This window comes from Saccopteryx bilineata, chromosome 2 (genome assembly GCF_036850765.1).
Source record: "Saccopteryx bilineata isolate mSacBil1 chromosome 2, mSacBil1_pri_phased_curated, whole genome shotgun sequence".
Taxonomy (NCBI): domain Eukaryota; kingdom Metazoa; phylum Chordata; class Mammalia; order Chiroptera; family Emballonuridae; genus Saccopteryx; species Saccopteryx bilineata.
Genome location: NC_089491.1, coordinates 387,933,117 through 387,948,458, shown reverse-complemented (window position 1 = coordinate 387,948,458; position 15,342 = coordinate 387,933,117). Strand labels below are relative to the sequence as shown.

Genomic DNA, 15,342 nt, shown 5'->3' with positions numbered 1-15,342 from the left:
CGGCACGGCCCCTCTCTCCCCCTACCCAGTCCGGGCCCCCCAGCCTCGGCACGGCCCCTCTCTCCCCCTACCCAGTCCGGGCCCCCCAGCCTCGGCACGGCCCCTCTCTCCCCCTACCCAGTCCGGGCCCCCCAGCCTCGGCACGGCCCCTCTCTCCCCTTACCCAGTCTAGGCTCCCCAGCCTCAGCACGGCCCCTCTCTCCCCCAGCTACGAGTGCCAGCTCTGAGCCCCAGGCTTTGACGCCGCACAGTTCGCCGCTCTGGCCTGTCCCGACTGCCACACACACACATATTCCACACCCCAAACCCGGCTTCACCTGCCCGCTGGACGGTGGGACTCTGTCTACAGCGCCACCGGTCATTGTGACAACACCCCAGGAAGATGTCACCCCTCTGAGATCTGTCCTGAGAGCCTTTTAAAACATAACCCGCCAAGGGGACAGCCGCCTGTGACGGGGACCAGACCAGCCGGTCCGTGGACAGAGCTATGAGTGGAGGCAGGAGGAAATGAGCACATCCGCTCCACCCGCTCCTCCAGCCGAACGCCAGCAGAGCCATCGCCTTGGGTATTCGACCCGCGGACGCTTCAGGTCGTGGTCCTGGTCATATAGAATAGCTCACCATTCTTCCTCTCGCCCCTGTCTCCAGCTCCCTAATATTATCCCTCCCTCTGTCCTCCGGCCAAAGTCAAACACTCAGCCCCCTCAAAACGGGGGGAGAGCAGGGGAGGAGGGAGAACCCCACTGAACAAGGGCCTCCAAATTCGCCCATACTACCACTTCCAGCCTCCAGTGTCATAAAAGAGGCTGACGCCAGGGTGACTGTTCATCCCAGGCAACTCCTTCCTCCCAAAGGGGAGCGGCAGGCTGAGGAGGGTCCAGCAGGCATCCCCCGCTCGGAGGACCAGCGTGGAGCTGGTCTTCGCTGACCGCCGCAGAAACCCACTTAGACCTGAAAGCCCCGGCCTGGTGGACCCCCCAAACTGTTCCTTTTTCTTTACTACAGATTATCAGGTTGTCACCGGTGCCCCTTGTTCAGCGGGGTCGCCTCGCTTCTTACTCACCAGCCTACAGTGACCCACCAAAAGGGCACTGGTCGTCCTTAATATTTGATTGGCTCAGATGTCAACCCCTCAGGAAGCCTCCTCCCCTGACTCACCCTGTGTCAGCCAGGCACTCTGCAACAGTGTGACTTTAATAGGAAATATACATTTGATCTCCACGCCTGCCCCCGGCACAGAAATTTCCCGGTTAAGAGCAAGAAGAAAGGCGAAAAGGATCAAGTTTTATTATTCATAACCAACCCCTGACAGCCGCACCTGAGTTATAAGCTGACTTTGGGGGAAGCCCCCAGATAACCACAGGGCGGGGCTGGCTGTCAGGGAAACCGACCGTGCAATTAGATGGTGGGAACTTTCAGCCCCCTCTCTCCTGGGGAAGGGCAGGGAGCCAGAGGTTGAGTTCACTAATGACCAATAATTGACTCAGTCCCACCTATATAATGAAGCCTCCATTAACACCCTAGCAGAAGGGGTTGGGAAAGCTTCCAGGTTGAGGGACATATGAAGGTACTGGGAGGGCGGGGTCCCCAAAGAGGGCATGGAAGCTCCCCCCCTCCCCCCACGCCTGGCCCTGTGCCTCTCCGCCATCTGGCTATACTTGGGGTGTACCCCTTCATCATAAACCGGTAGAGTAATCTAGGAAGTCAACTGTCTTCCTGAGTTCTTGAGTCGCCCTAGCAAATTATCGACTCTGAGGACGGGGTCATGGGAACCCCTGATTTACAGCCAGTGAGTCAGAAGCACAGGTGACAACCTGGACCTTGTAATTGGTGTCTGGTGGGGAGCAGCCTGTGGGACGGAGCCCTGAACCGGCGGGAGCTGATGCTATCTCCAGGCGGGCAGCGCCAGGACTGGGTTAAATTGCAGGACAGCCAGCTGGCGTCCAGAGACGTTTGGAACCGCTCGGTGGGGGCACAACAGCCACACGTCTGGTTTCAGAAGTACGTGTGGCTGTAGTGAAGAGCCGTGCAAGAGAGCAAGAGTTTCTGTCTCTTTCATGCCTGTAATGTGTCCTTCAAAGCACCCTCCTTTTTTTCTCAAAGCCCTTCCCGGACGTAACTATGTACAAACCCAGGAGTCATCCTAGGTGCTCATCTTTCCCTCGGTCTCTCTACCCTGCGCCCTTAAACCCACTAGCGAGTCCTGTTGACTTTACACCCGAACATGTCCCCTGCCCCCATCCACGTCTCCCCAACCTCCACCACTACCCCCGGGGTCCCAGCCACCATCGTTCAACCCCTGGGGAGACTGACTGCACAACATCAGCCGCAGCTCCAGCTTCCGGTCTCGCCTCTCTTCGTTGCCCATGACAACCAGAGTCATCTCTTACATGAACTAGACCACGCCCTTCTTTAAATCTTGCAGAGGCTTCCTGCATCCTTTAGACCAAACCCCACACACGGACTGGACACACCTGCACTGCCAGGTCTCCCCTGTTCACCTTTCCAGCCTCAACTCGCACCCCTCACTGCTTGAACCTGCCAAGATCATCCCCACCCCAGGCCCTTTGTCTTGGCTGTTTCCTCTGCCTGGAACACCCTGTCCCCAAGAATTTGAATGGCTGACTCCTTGTCGCTCAGTTCTTAGCTCAGATGTCCTCGCTGGGAAGAAGCCTTCCCTGACCACCTTATCTAAGGTTGGCTGCCTCCCCCACCTCCCAGGTTACAGCTTATCACTCCGCGTATCACTGTGACAAGTGTTTGTTGTGTGTATCACCTAACACCTCCCCAGCAGAATGTGAGCCCCATGAGAACAGGCGCTGGGACTCGTTCACAGCTCACGCCCCAGCACTTAGCAGAGACCTTGGGGTGCACAGTAGGCATGAATGAACTAGCGGAAAAATCAGTGGACACACTGAATTAGCATTTCTCTCTCATGGGCAAGGAATTATGATGTTCCTTATGGTAACGGCTGGACCCAGCGCAATATCCGACACTCAGCTATTGGAAAGAAGAGCAAGAGGAGAGAGTACATGTAGGAAAGAGGGGAAGAGGGTAGAGAGAACGGAGTGAGCAGAGAGATGAGTGAATTTATTGTACAAGGATACCGATGAGTGGTACCTGAGGGCAATTACCGTACTGGTGACCCTTCCTGGCTCTCTGACACGCCCACACCTCATTCTCCCCCCTCTGTATGTTCTTTTCTCCCCCCCTTCTAGTCTTCTTTCCCTCTGTCTCATTTTTGTTTCAACCAGCCCGAGCTTTGCACACCTGAAGAGAAGACCGAGGCTCTACAGGTAGCTCACACGGCTGGAAAGGTCAGCAGCCGTGAAATCTAGGCTTCCTCCGTGCAGACCTTGTAGTGCGTCACCGCACTGCTCAGGAAAGAAGTGGGCCTCTTTACGTGTGCAACAATGAACTTTGGCCACCAAGGGCAGAGGGGCACGCCCCCTGTCATCCCTCCACCACTGCGGCCGGGCAGGGACGCAGAGAACTTCTCAGGTGCTGTGGATTTTCCGCTTCAGTGAAAAGCCACTTGGGCATCTTCCCAAAGTGTTTCAGACTATTTGGTCTTTCTAAATAAACAATCATCTCAAAGACAGTGATCATGTCTGGTTAACTTTCTTGGCAATTACTGAATATAAATCCTAATCCAAGAAAGTCTCTGGGCAATTTTAAGTGATCTCCTCCTTCCCAAACACAAAGGATACAAGTATAGAGTCATAATGAAAAGTATGGAAGTAGCCTGACCTGTGGTGGCGCAGTGGATAAAGCATTGACCTGGAACGCTGAGGTCGCCGGTTCGAAACCCTGGGCTTGCCCGGTCAAGACACATATGGGAGTTGAGGCTTCCTGCTCCTCCCCTTCTTCTTTCTCCCCCCTTCTCTAAAATGAATAAATAAAATCTTAAAAAAAAAAAAAAAGAAAAGTATGGAAGTACACGGCTATAAATAAGTGAATTCTAGAACACTGAATAATTGTTCACTGGCTTAAAGTAAATAAGAGGAAAAACAACAACAGAAGTCCTATGAAAAACACAGCTAAGTAAAAGAGAGACATGTGTGTCCAGAAGACTCAGAGAAAAGCCCACCTCTGAAAATGACTGGATGCAGCACCCAGAAGAAAAATACTTTAAGAATAGCTCGGTATCCGTAATGCAGAGCCGGAGGGCAGAGCTTCTGTGCAACCAAAGTAGCAGCAGAGGATCTTGACTTAAAACAACGTGAGATGGAGAAGCAACAGGAGAGGGAGAATCACAAAGAAAGCAAGGGCAGGACCGTGCTTCCGAGAGAGCTCTGCCAAGGGGCAGACCCCGGTTCCGCCACTCACTCTGTGTGAGTTCGCAGAGAGCCCAGCGTCCCAGACTGGCTCACCTCCTGAGGCTCTTAGAGGGAATAAACATAAACGTATCTGAACGAACCTGCCACTCGGAGGGTGTTCTCTGTACCAGTGGGCTCCCCCGTCCTGATCGTTGTGCCCATACCCACCCCTACGCATGTTTCATTCTTGTTGACTAGGTCCCCACCCATTCAGTCCCAGTCATCCTTCAGAGCCCATCAAAAGGCACACACCTCCTCTCTGAGAAGCCAACGGGGGTTCTCCCCTTTCTGACCTCTGACTGAAATGAGTCCTTTCATTAAAATATTGGAATACTGTATGGTGAGTGAAATCAGACAAAGACAAATACCATATGATTTCACTTATCTGTGGAATCTAAAGAACAAGATAGAAAGACAAAACAGAAACAGACTCGTAGAGGACATTTTGACTGTTGCCAGATGGGAGGGGCCGAGGGGCTGGGTGAAGAAGCTGAAGGGATTAAGATGTACGAACGGGTAGTTACCAAATAGCCGTGGAGTACAGCACAGTAGGTACAGTAGGAAGGCACAGCATAGGGAACACAATTAACAATATCATATGAACCATGTAGAGCACCAGGTGGGCACTAGACTTATTAGGGGGACCATTTTACAAATTACATAACCACTACGCCCTACACCCGAAACTAATATAAAATAATATTGTAAGCCCTGGCCGGTTGGCTCAGTAGCAGAGCGTCGGCCTGGCGTGCAGGAGTCCCAGGTTCGATTCCCGGCCAGGGCACACAGGAGAAGCGCCCATCTGCTTCTCCACCCCTCCCCCTCTCCTTCCTCTCTGTCTCTCTCTTCCCCTCCCGCAGCCAAGGCTCCACTGGAGCAAAGTTTGCCCGGGCGCTGAGGATGGCTCTGTGGCCTCTGCCTCAGGCGCTAGAATGGCTCTGATTGAGGCAGAGCATCGCCCCCTGGTGGGCATGCCGGGTGAATCCCAGTCAGGCGCATGCGGGAGTCTGTCTGACTGCCTCCCCGTTTCCAGCTTCAGAAAAATACAAAATAATAATAATAATAATAATAATGTAACTGTAATTGAAATATTTAAAAAATAACTTGGTAAATTGCTTCTAAGTGTCTAATACAAAATAAAATATGGTTTCATATTTATACGAAAAAAAGACACATTGCAATACTTAAAAATATTCTGCTTTATATGAATCTCTGAACTGTCACAGACAAAAGCCCAAAGAGAACTTTTCTGAAGTTGAAGGCTATGCAATTATATACATTTTTTTTTAATTTATTTATTCACTTTAGAGAGGAGAGGGAGAGACAGAGAGAGAGAAGGGAAGGAGGAACTGGAAGCATCAACTCCCATATGTGCCTTGACCAGGCAAGCCCAGGGTTTCGAACCGGCGACCTCAGCATTTCCAGATCGACGCTTTATCCACTGTGCCACCACAGGTCAGGCCTACATTTTTTTTATGTCCTGTAGAATGCTGGGAAATCCTGAACTCATAATCACTTGTTAAACTGGGCTCTCTGGCTACAAAGAACAAATAGAAAGGGTCTCACCCAGCAAGACTGGGTGCTGCGGGACCCTGGCCTCTGCAGTCACAATCTGCAGAACCACCCTCACACTGGCCCTCCTTCAGTGGGGGCAGGGGAGGCCCAGAAACCAGCAAGGAGAGAAGAGACAGTACAGACCAGAAGCCACAGGCTGAGTGATTAATTTAAATTAATAATGGGGAGAAAGGAGGGCGTCTGTGGCTTCTGCTGTTTTGTAATCTCAAGGTAATCCAGGCCAGGGGAGACGGGTGTCCGGCATAGAACATGGCCGAACTCCTGGTGACTCTGACCACGTCCCGTGCTTACCTATACTGTGCTTGGAAGTGGCTTCGCACAAAGCTTTGCCCGAGAGAGAGCTGGGCCGGTGGTGACAGGTGGTTCTCGGAGGTTTTGCTGGCTTCGGGCTGAAGCTGCGAAGAGAGCAGGGAAGGAAGCCAGTTAACCTCCCACACACCGCTGCTTCCGAACCATGGAGTCTCGGCCTCCTCCTGGGCCCCGTCGCCCCTTTCTGGGCCTGGACTCTGCACAGTCCGGACCTTCAGTGTTGTCTTTACCATAATTCCTTGCTCCTCCTGTCTCCTGACTCCCCAAACCCCCTGAGAGAGACGACACGCTGAGAGAGAGCAGATGCATGACTCACCCGGCCTCCGTCACCACCTCTGAACCGGCTACCCTGTCCTTTCTCTCCGCCCTGCTGGGCCTCGTGGGCACAGGCGCCTCAGAACATTGCACTGGGGTGCACTGCCGTGACTGCAGACACATCTGTGCCACGTTCTCCACCAACTAACCCGTTTCTGGCCACATTTTCCAGTCAGCCAGCCTTCACCAGACCACCATCATTCTCAGACCCACCCCCTGGCCCCCGAGAGTGAGCCATGGCCACCATCATTCCCTGACACACCCCCTGGCCCCTGAGAGTGAGCCATGGCCACCATCATTCTCAGACACACCCCCTGACCCCCGAGAGTGAGCCATGGCCACCATCATTCTCAGACACACCCCCTGGCCCCTGAGAGTGAGCCATGGCCACCATCATTCCCTGACACACCCCCTGGCCCCCGAGAGTGAGCCATGGCCACCATCATTCCCTGACACACCCCCTGGCCCCTGAGAGTGAGCCATGGCCACCATCATTCTCAGACACACCCCCTGGCCCCTGAGAGTGAGCCATGACCACCATCATTCCCTGACACACCCCCTGGCCCCCGAGAGTGAGCCATGGCCACCATCATCCTCAGACACACCCCCTGGCCCCTGAGAGTGAGCCATGACCACCATCATTCCCTGACACACCCCCTGGCCCCTGAGAGTGAGCCATGGCCACCATCATTCTCAGACACACCCCCTGGCCCCTGAGAGTGAGCCATGGCCACCATCATTCTCAGACACACCTGGCCCCTGAGAGTGAGCCATGGCCACCATCATTCTCTGACACACCTGGCCCCTGAAAATGAGCCATGGCCACCATCATTCTCAGACACACCCCCTGGCCCCTGAGAGTGAGCCATGGCCACCATCATTCTCAGACACACCCCCTGGCCCCTGAGAGTGAGCCGTGGCCACCATCATTCTCAGACACACACCCTGGCCCCTGAGAGTGAGCCATGGCCACCATCATTCCCTGACACACCCCCTGGCCCCTGAGAGTGAGCCATGGCCACCATCATTCTCAGACACACCCCCTGGCCCCTGAGAGTGAGCCGTGGCCACCATCATTCTCAGACACACCCCCTGGCCCCTGAGAGTGAGCCATGGCCACCATCATTCTCAGACACACACCCTGGCCCCTGAGAGTGAGCCATGGCCACCATCATTCTCAGACACACCCCCTGGCCTCTGAGAGTGAGCCATGGCCACCATCATTCTCAGACACACCCCCTGGCCCCTGAGAGTGAGCCATGGCCACCATCATTCTCAGATACACACCCTGGCCCCTGAGAGTGAGCCATGGCCACCATCATTCTCTGACACACCCCCTGGCCCCTGAGAGTGAGCCATGGCCACCATCATTCTCAGACACACCCCCTGGCCCCTGAGAGTGAGCCATGGCCACCATCATTCTCAGACACACCCCCTGGTCCCTGAGAGTGAGCCATGGCCACCATCATTCTCAGATACACACCCTGGCCCCTGAGAGTGAGCCATGGCCACCATCATTCTCAGATACACACCCTGGCCCCTGAGAGTGAGCCGTGGCCACCATCATTCTCAGATACACACCCTGGCCCCTGAGAGTGAGCCATGGCCACCATCATTCCCTGACACACCCCCTGGCCCCTGAGAGTGAGCCATGGCCTCTTTCAGTCCGCATGGTGGCCCTGTTTCAGCCTTCCTAGTGTTCTCCTGTTTGTCTCCTGTGATTGCCACAGTGAATTACCACTGGTGGCTGAAAACAACGGACCTGTCTTCACTCTTAGTTGTCAAGGCCAGAAACCAAACTCGGCAACACAGGCCCCGCATCGGGGGGGCTGGCCAGCCTGCACTTGCTCCGGGTGTCCCTGCCTCCTCCAGCGTCCGGACTCCATGCAGGGCCTCCCTCCGGCCTCTGGGGCTACCGGCATTCCCTGGCTTGTGGCCACCACGGTGGCCTTCACCGCCGGCATCTTCAGAGAGCCGGAGGAAGGAACACGTGTGAAGAGTTTGGGGGTGAAGTTTACCAATGCCGGAAACTAATTTCAAATGCGTCAAAAATATAAGATGAGGAAAACAAAGAGGGAGAGATGGGCGGACAGAGGGACGAGCCGTCGCCATTAGCAGGTGATAAAGGAATGTTAGGAAAATACAAATTATAGAATCGAGGTGGTAGGTATGAGATAGTCACTATGTCATTAATTCAATCTGTCCCCATGTTTGAAATTTTCCATAATCGTGGAACAAATAAGAATAATAACAAATACTCAGAACGGTCCCTCTTTCTTGTCCCACTAATTTATTGCGCCCTGTTTGACCAGAATACAGGATGTGCAAAGTCAAGTGGGAAACAGGCCGCAGCAGGAGTCTGGAGCCGCCCCGGGCGGGGCCTTCGGCGTCCCAAAGGGGACCAGCTGGTCCAGCCCCGGCGCAGGACCAGAGTTAAACATTAAACGCTGGAGTCAGACTGTCTGGGTTCAAGTCCCTGACCTGGCACTGAGCTGGTAGGGTTACTCTGCCTCTGATCCAGCTAAGTAACTTAGTTCATTCACTCTTTGCCCCAAGGTTTCCCGACGGTAATAAAGAGATAATGAATGATGATAACGATCTGATGGGAAGGCTTTGAGATGAAAAGGGTTAATAGACATAAAGTACTCAAGAGCAGTGGCTGGCGCACAGAAAGCACTGTTTAAACGTAGTTGTTAATTAAGAACATAGAAGAAGACATAGGTACTAAACTCATGGACCTGGGTTTTAAAGAGCATTTTATGAATTTGACTCCAATGGCAAGAGAAGTGAAGGCAAAAATTAATGAATGGGACTACATCAGACTAAGAAGTTTTTGCTCAGCAAGAGAAACTGATAACAAAATAGACAGCCAACTAAATGGGAAATGATATTTTCAAACAACAGCTCAGATAAGGGCCTAATATCCAAAATTTACAAAGAACTCATAAAACTCAACAACAAACAAACAAACAATCCAATAAAAAAATGGGAAGAGGACATGAACAGACACTTCTCCCAGGAAGAAATACAAATGGCCAACAGATATATGAAAAGATGCTCATCTTCGTTAGTTATTAGAGAAATGCAAATCAAAACTGCAATGAGATACCACCTCACACCTGTTAGATTAGCTATTATTAACAAGACAGGTAATAACAAATGTTGGAGAGACTGTGGAGAGAAAGGAACCCTCATCCACTGTTGGTGGGAATGTAAAGTAGTACAACCATTATGGAAGAAAGTATGGTGGTTCCTCAAAAAACTGAAAATAGAATTACCTTATGACCCAGCAATCCCTCTACTGGGTATATATCCCAAAAACTCAGAAACATTGATACGTAAAGACACATGCAGCCCCATGTTCATTGCAGCATTGTTCACAGTGGCCAGGACATGGAAACAACCAAAAAGCCCGTCAATAGATGACTGGATAAAGAAGATGTGGCACATATACACTATGGAATACCTACTCAGCCATAAGAAATGATGACATCGGATCATTTACAGCAAAATGGTGGGATCTTGATAACATTATACGAAGTGAAATAAGTAAATCAGAAAAAACCAGGAACTGCATTATTCCATACGTAGGTGGGACATAAAAGTGAAACTAAGAGACATTGATAAGAGTGTGGTGGTTACGGGGGGAGGGGGGAAAGGGAGAGGGAAAGGGGGAGGGGGAGGGGCACAAAGAAAACTAGATAGAAGGTGACAGAGGACAATCTGACTTTGGGTGATGGGTATGCAACATAAGTGAACGACAAGATAACCTGGAGTTGTTATCTTTGAATATATGTATCCTGATTTATTGATGTCGCCCCATTAAAAATAATTAAAACAAACAAACACAAACGTAGTTGTTACACACGGGGAGCAGCAGCGAGGGTTTCAGACCTCGTGGGGGCCACACGCAGGGAGAGATGCTCTACCTTGGCAGACGTGCACAGGATGAAGGAGAGGAAGCCTGGAGTTGAGACAGGGAGTCGGAGGCTCAAGGCCCCGCTCACCACAGGGGGAGCTAGGGCAGGAGCTGTACGAAGGGTGAGGAGGGATGGACTCAGACGCCCCTGTGTGCGCAGCTCGCGACTGGGCACCCGATCGGGGCGCGGAGGGAGGAAAAAGGAGCAGAGAGACGGGACCAGCTCCAAGCTTCCGGTCTGGTGCCCAGAGGAGGCCTGTTCCATCAGCAGAGTCGGCAGACGTGGGTCAGGGAGGGGCTTGCCGAGCTGGAGGGCGACCCAGCTCCAGGCAGCGACCTCTCACAGCTGATAAACGAGGGGCTCGGAGGAGAGAGAAGTCAGGTGCAGAGCGGACACCGGTATGCTGGGCGGCCCAGCATTCACTCCCTTTGGGTGGCAGCATCCCTTTGGAACGCTGAGTCCAATCTAGCCCATGGGGAGGTGGGGGAGGCTTTCTAACCAGGGGTCCCGCTCTCCCTTACCAAAGGACAGGCCCGTGACGGAAGCTGGTCTGATAAGACGGCCATTGGGAACCACAAGCAGAGTGACCAAAGAGCTGAAAACAGTGATTCTGGCAGATTCCAGGCCAGAAGAGAGCCTGCCAGTGAGACCGCCCTCCACCCCCAGAGCTGCCTGGCTCTCGAGGGTCCCGAGCCTGGTTCCTCGGCCTTCCAGCCTGCCTGCTGACCTTGCGTGCTGCCCCTTAGCCTTCTCATGAGCTCCCTCCTTTCTTGACTCAGCAGACGACCTCACAAGGATGCAGGCTGCTTCCGCACCAGGGCGATAAGGTCGCACAAGCTCACCCACGGATGGGGTCGTGGAAAGATAAACTCCCAAACGAGCCTGGGCTAACAGGCAGCAGAGGGTCCTTCACAAAGCCTGGACTGTGCGGTCAGACCAGGCTGGCCCTACTCTGCTGGCCAAGTGACCCTCAACCTTTCTGAGCCTCATTCCCCATCTAAAAGAAAAAAAAAAAAAGGAGTATCACATCCACCTCATGGGGCCATCGTTAACATCTGAAAAGATGATATGTGTGTGTGTGTGTGTGTGTGTGTGTGTGTGTGTATCTTGCCTGGCACATAGTAGGTGCTCAATGAGCATTGGCTTCCCGGTCCTCTCGCCAGCCTCCTCCCTTTCTTCATTCTGTAAAAGTGGCATTTTCTCCCAGGTAAACTGTCAAAAGGATCGCTTGTGCAACAGTGTCGTGAGGAGAGTAAAAATATGCCCTTTCTGCCACATGAAAAACATTTGAGAATTATTCCGGTTACAGAGAAGAAAGCGATCCTTCTGTTTTCTGTTAGTTTCAATAAATCTAGCTCTATGGCTTTTATGTTTTGAAACAGAAATAACCTCAAAAAAGAAAACATTGTTCAGTTACACAGAGGATGGTCCCTTTCCTTCTGGAATGGAACATGAAGTTTCATGCTACATCACCCCACCAGCTCTCTCCTCTCCTTCCCTTCAAGCATGAGCAGCCAGGCCTCCGTGGGTGGCCCAATTATTCTGACAGCAGGTTTCAATAGAGGCTTTGACCTCCAGACAGAGAAAAAGATCTTTTTCTGGTTTCAATCAGGTCAAATTAATAGCTGGGCAAGCTCCTGTCTCTGGCCAACCGCCACCCCTGTTCTTGCCTGGTCGTAGTGGAGGCCTAGCATGCTTGGCCTATTAAAGGAGGGGGAAGGAGCCAGTGTGGCCAGTGTGGCCAGAACAATGGGGGGGGCAGAGGGGCCTGGAACCAGGCTAAGTGGTGGCCGGCCCAGGATTTTGTTTTAAGTGTCACAGGAAGCCACCAAGGAATTTAAGCAGAACAGTGACATGACCTTGTTTCCTTTCTGAAACAATCACTCTGGTTAGAGTGTGAAGAACACGTAATAGTGAGGTGTATTGGAAATCGGAATTATGGCTGCATCTCCCATGGGCCTTCAAGTTGTTAAAAAAATAAAATTATTTGCAGCTCTCTTGGCATAAATACAGTCAATGTTATCTGAAAGAAAGGTCTGGCTGAAAGCAGAGGCTCTCGACAGAAAGAGGGTGCTGTGTTTTTGTCCCCCAGAGGACATTTGGCAATGTCTGGAGACATTTTATTTATCAATCACAACTGAGGGTGCCACTGGCATCTACTGGGTAGGGGATGCTACAAGGCACAGGGCAGCCGCCACAACAAAGAGTTGCCCAGCACCAAATGTCAAAGTGCTGAGGTTAAGAAGCCCTGTTCTAGAAGTTTTATTTCGTAGATTGGATCCTGGCTCTCCCACTTACCTGCTGTGTGACCTGGGGCAAGTTATTTAACATCTCTGTTATCTTGCTTCTACCTGCCACCAAGGGACAAAGAGGAAAACTGAAAGACAATTGAGCCTGACCTGTGGTGGCACCCTGGATAAAGAATCAACTTGGAATGCTGAGGTCACTGGTTCGAAACCCCGGGCTTGCTGGGTCAAGGCACATACAAGCAGCAGCTACTATTGCTTCCTGCAAGCTAAGTTGATGCTTTCTGCTCCTGCCTGCCCCTCTTCTCTCTCTTTCTCCGCTTTCTAAAATCAATAAATAAAATCTTTCTAAGGGAAGGAAGGAAGGGAGAGAGGGAGGGAGGGAGGGAGGGAGGGAGGGAGGAAGGAAGGAAGGAAGGAAGGAAGGAAGGAAGGAAGGAAGGAAGGAAGGAAGGAAGGAAGGAAGGAAGGAAAGAAACTGAGAAGGCTGCTGATCCCTCCTACTTTCCCGATAGGAAGAGCTGCCCAGCACAGCCTGGAGCAGGGAGAGGGGAACAGGACAGGAGGGCCTTCAAAGCAGCGAGGGGACTAAGCATGCGCAGGACACACATGATGAGGAAAGAGATCCAGCATGTTGGCTTTGACACAAACAGACTCAAGTTCAGGTCTCTTTCTCCCAGGTAGAAGCTGAGTGACTTCGGGCAACTTAACCTAAATATCTGGTAACTGTAACATGTGAGCTATCCGTACAGATATTAAAGCATGATAACTACTCAATTCATTCAACCGTTCAGGAGCTTACTGAGTGCCTCTTGTGTGTCAGTAGCAAAATAAATCATGAAAAGCAGCAAATTGGATGTGTGGCACACAGCAAACACTCAATAAACAGTATCTATTTTAAAAAACATATCATTGTGATTTAAAAATGTGTTCACTCTAAGATTAGAGAATACACAGTCTAGTGCAGTGGTCCCCAATCTTTTTTGGGCCACAGACAAGTTTAATGTCAGAAAATATTTTCACGGACCGGCCTTTAGGGTGGGACAGATAAATGTATCACATGACCGAGACAAGCATCAAAAGTGAGTCTTAGACGGATGGAACAGAGGGAATCTGGTCATTTCTAAAAAATAAAACATCGTTCAGACTTAAATATAAATAAAACAGAAATAGTGTAAGTTATTTATTCTTTCTCTGTGGACTGGTACCAAATGGCCCACGGACCGGTACCGGTCCGCAGCCGGGGGGTTGGGGACCACTGGTCTAGTGGACATGTTTATTTGCTCAGCACTCCTTTCTTTGGGGAAGCAACCTAGTCAGAAGCTAAAGAAGCCCTCCTTGGCCATGTAGTTTGGGTGGAGTTCACACACACACACACACACACACACACACCTGACTCAGGTACGCTCAATCAGAACATCCCATTCTGCAGGCCACCTGCCCAGCAATGGACACATGAACCACTCTGGGAGGATCACATCTTCCCTGGGCATTTATCCAGAATTTCAAACTCTAAAGAACACAGAAGCATTTCAGGGGTCCCTCTTCCCTCTTGTCACCAGGTGGGCAGAGCCAGCCTGAGAAGGAAGCCAGAGACCAGAGGCAGAGAGTCAAAGGCCCGGGAACACCATCCGTGTACTGGGCTCCAGCCTCGCCTACAGCTGGTTCAACCTTCTCACCTGCAAGGTACAAAAGCCAATAAATGTCCTTTCCTTAAGTTGAATCAAGTTCAATTTTTTGTCACTTGCAACTAAGAGGGTCTAAATAAGATAGACTTAAAATCACTGGACATAGAAGAAAAATCCCCCAGAACCCCACAGCCCAGGGAAACACTTTAACCTGTGAGTTGTCCCCTCCCAGGTCCTACTGTGGTGATGTCTTTGCTTTGCTTCATCTGTGTGTTTTGCAGGTGACTGAGGTGGTTCTTTTTAAAATAAGAAAACAAGCTTTCAAGATAGAACCACCCCCAACCTGAATCTTGATTTTGTCCCTTCTTTATCTGTGTTGCTTTGGGAAAAGTTACCCAATCCTTCTGATGGAAATAAATAAAGTATATATATATAATTTATATAGATATCTATCTAGATAGATTTCTACATAAGGACAGATATATATATATATGTATATATATACATATTATCTATATACATAACCCAAATATAAACGAGGATAAGAACCATAACACTCGCCATAAATGACAACAGTTACACTGTATCTAACAGTCCAAGATGCGATCTGAGGAATACCGAGGACGGTACAACCATTACTTCCCTTGGTCCGTGCATCTGACACCCTGCTGTCTTGGGCATGAGGACGGCTTTGGCAGCTCTGTCCAACGCTTAGCTTTTAATTCCATTATATTGTTGTTTAAAATGAATCTCTTGCCTGGCCAGGCGGTGGCGCAGTGGATAGAGCATCTGACTGGGATGCGGAAGGACCCAGGTTCGAGACCCCGGGGTTGCCAGCTTGAGCACAGGCTCATCTGGCTTGAGCAAAAAGCTCACTAGCATGGACCTAAGGTCACTGGCGGTCATGGCACATATGGGAAAGCTATCAATGAACAACTACGATGTTGCAACAAAAAACTGATGATTGATGCTTCTCATCTCTCTCCATTCCTGTCTGTCTGTCCCTATCTATTCCTCTATCTGACTCTCT

At 51.1% G+C, this 15,342-nt stretch overlaps 1 protein-coding gene across 4 annotated transcripts in view; it reads right to left on the bottom strand.

The window, feature by feature from the left end:
- Positions 1-15,342, bottom strand: part of USP43 (ubiquitin specific peptidase 43) — a 63,633-nt gene that overhangs the window by 39,251 nt on the left and 9,040 nt on the right. For all 4 annotated transcript variants that reach the window (XM_066264245.1, XM_066264246.1, XM_066264247.1 and 1 more), the window contains one exon: positions 6,186-6,289. In XM_066264245.1, coding sequence (XP_066120342.1) covers positions 6,186-6,289 — 104 coding nt within the window. The remainder of the gene's footprint in view (positions 1-6,185; positions 6,290-15,342) is intronic.